The 1,139-nt window shown below is 41.3% G+C and overlaps 1 protein-coding gene across 1 annotated transcript; it reads left to right on the top strand.

Annotated features, from left to right (window-relative positions):
- The first annotated feature begins 197 nt into the window (after positions 1 to 197).
- LOC104946045 (myosin heavy chain, embryonic smooth muscle isoform-like) lies at positions 198 to 970 on the top strand. Its single transcript, XM_010771788.1, has 2 exons — positions 198 to 423; positions 829 to 970. Exons 1-2 carry the CDS (start codon positions 224 to 226, stop codon positions 968 to 970), a joined length of 342 nt encoding a protein of 113 aa, XP_010770090.1. The 5' UTR covers positions 198 to 223.
- The last annotated feature ends 169 nt before the right edge of the window (positions 971 to 1,139 follow it).

Here is a 1,139-nt window from a genome sequence, read left to right as displayed (position 1 = left end):
TCGTATTCGCACTACAGTATGCCATTTAAACATGTATTGTATACCTGTTGTGTTTATTTTATTATCTTTGCTTTGTAATGCCTGTTGTAAAATGCCATTATAGTGTGTTTTTACTGTATTTATTCCTAAAAAGTCTTTTCATTTGTTTTGTAAAGCACTTTGAATTGTCGCGTGCTGAAAAGTGCTATATAAATAAACCTTGCTCGTGGTCCAGGTGGAGACTATGACGGTGCAGCTGCAGGGAGAGAGGACTCTGGCCCAGAAAGCAGAGGCGGCTCGGGAGCACCTGGAGAGGCAGAACAAGGAGCTGAAGAGCCGGCTGGGGGAGATGGAGGGAGCCGTGAGGGGGAAACACCGACTCGGCCAAGCCGCCCTGGAGGCCAAGATCGACTCCATGGAGGAGCAGCTGGAGCAGGAGAGACAGTGAGAGAAGCACACATGTGCCTTAGTACAGATAAAAGATGAGACATTGGGAAGAAATACTCTTCTTTTATTTTATGTTGTTTTCAAGAAGAAACTTAAACAAATCATTCAAATCAAATTATAATAATATTAATAATGATAAGGGGCCATTAGGGTAGTAGGGAAAGGTGGTCCACGTCCATTGCAACTCCCTGATGATTTTAGACAACTTACATTGAATTAAACACTTTGAAATGACCAATTTCAGGGCCGGTCAGCTATGTACAATAGTTCTAACTAAAAATGTAAGCTTTCGCCCTCAACCAGCAGAATGACCCTTAGACATAATTAGATGGTAATGTTTTTCCACGATCTTGAATTGCTTTGTGCGACAGATATCCTATAATGAATTTTTCTTTTTCTCAGGGAACGAGCCATTGCCAACAAACTGGTGCGAAAGACAGAGAAGAAACTGAAGGAGGTGATGATGCAGTCGGAGGACGAGAGGAGACATGCAGACCAGTACAGAGAACAGGTAAGAAAACATTCTCCACAACAGAATAGCTGAGACAGAGATGGGGTCAGAATCACAATACCTTTATTAGTCCCACGGAGGGGAAATGTGCGTAGTTACAGCAGGGAAAAGAGCCACAGACAGCTTAATGTTACATTATGTTAAATATGTGACATGTATTTAAGTACAAAAGTACTAAGTTATGACATAATAAAAAAATATA

Source organism: Notothenia coriiceps, unplaced genomic scaffold (assembly GCF_000735185.1).
Source record: "Notothenia coriiceps isolate Sejong01 unplaced genomic scaffold, NC01 NC01_scaffold00010578, whole genome shotgun sequence".
In the NCBI taxonomy this organism is placed as follows: domain Eukaryota; kingdom Metazoa; phylum Chordata; class Actinopteri; order Perciformes; family Nototheniidae; genus Notothenia; species Notothenia coriiceps.
This window is presented reverse-complemented; position numbering and strand designations above follow the sequence as displayed.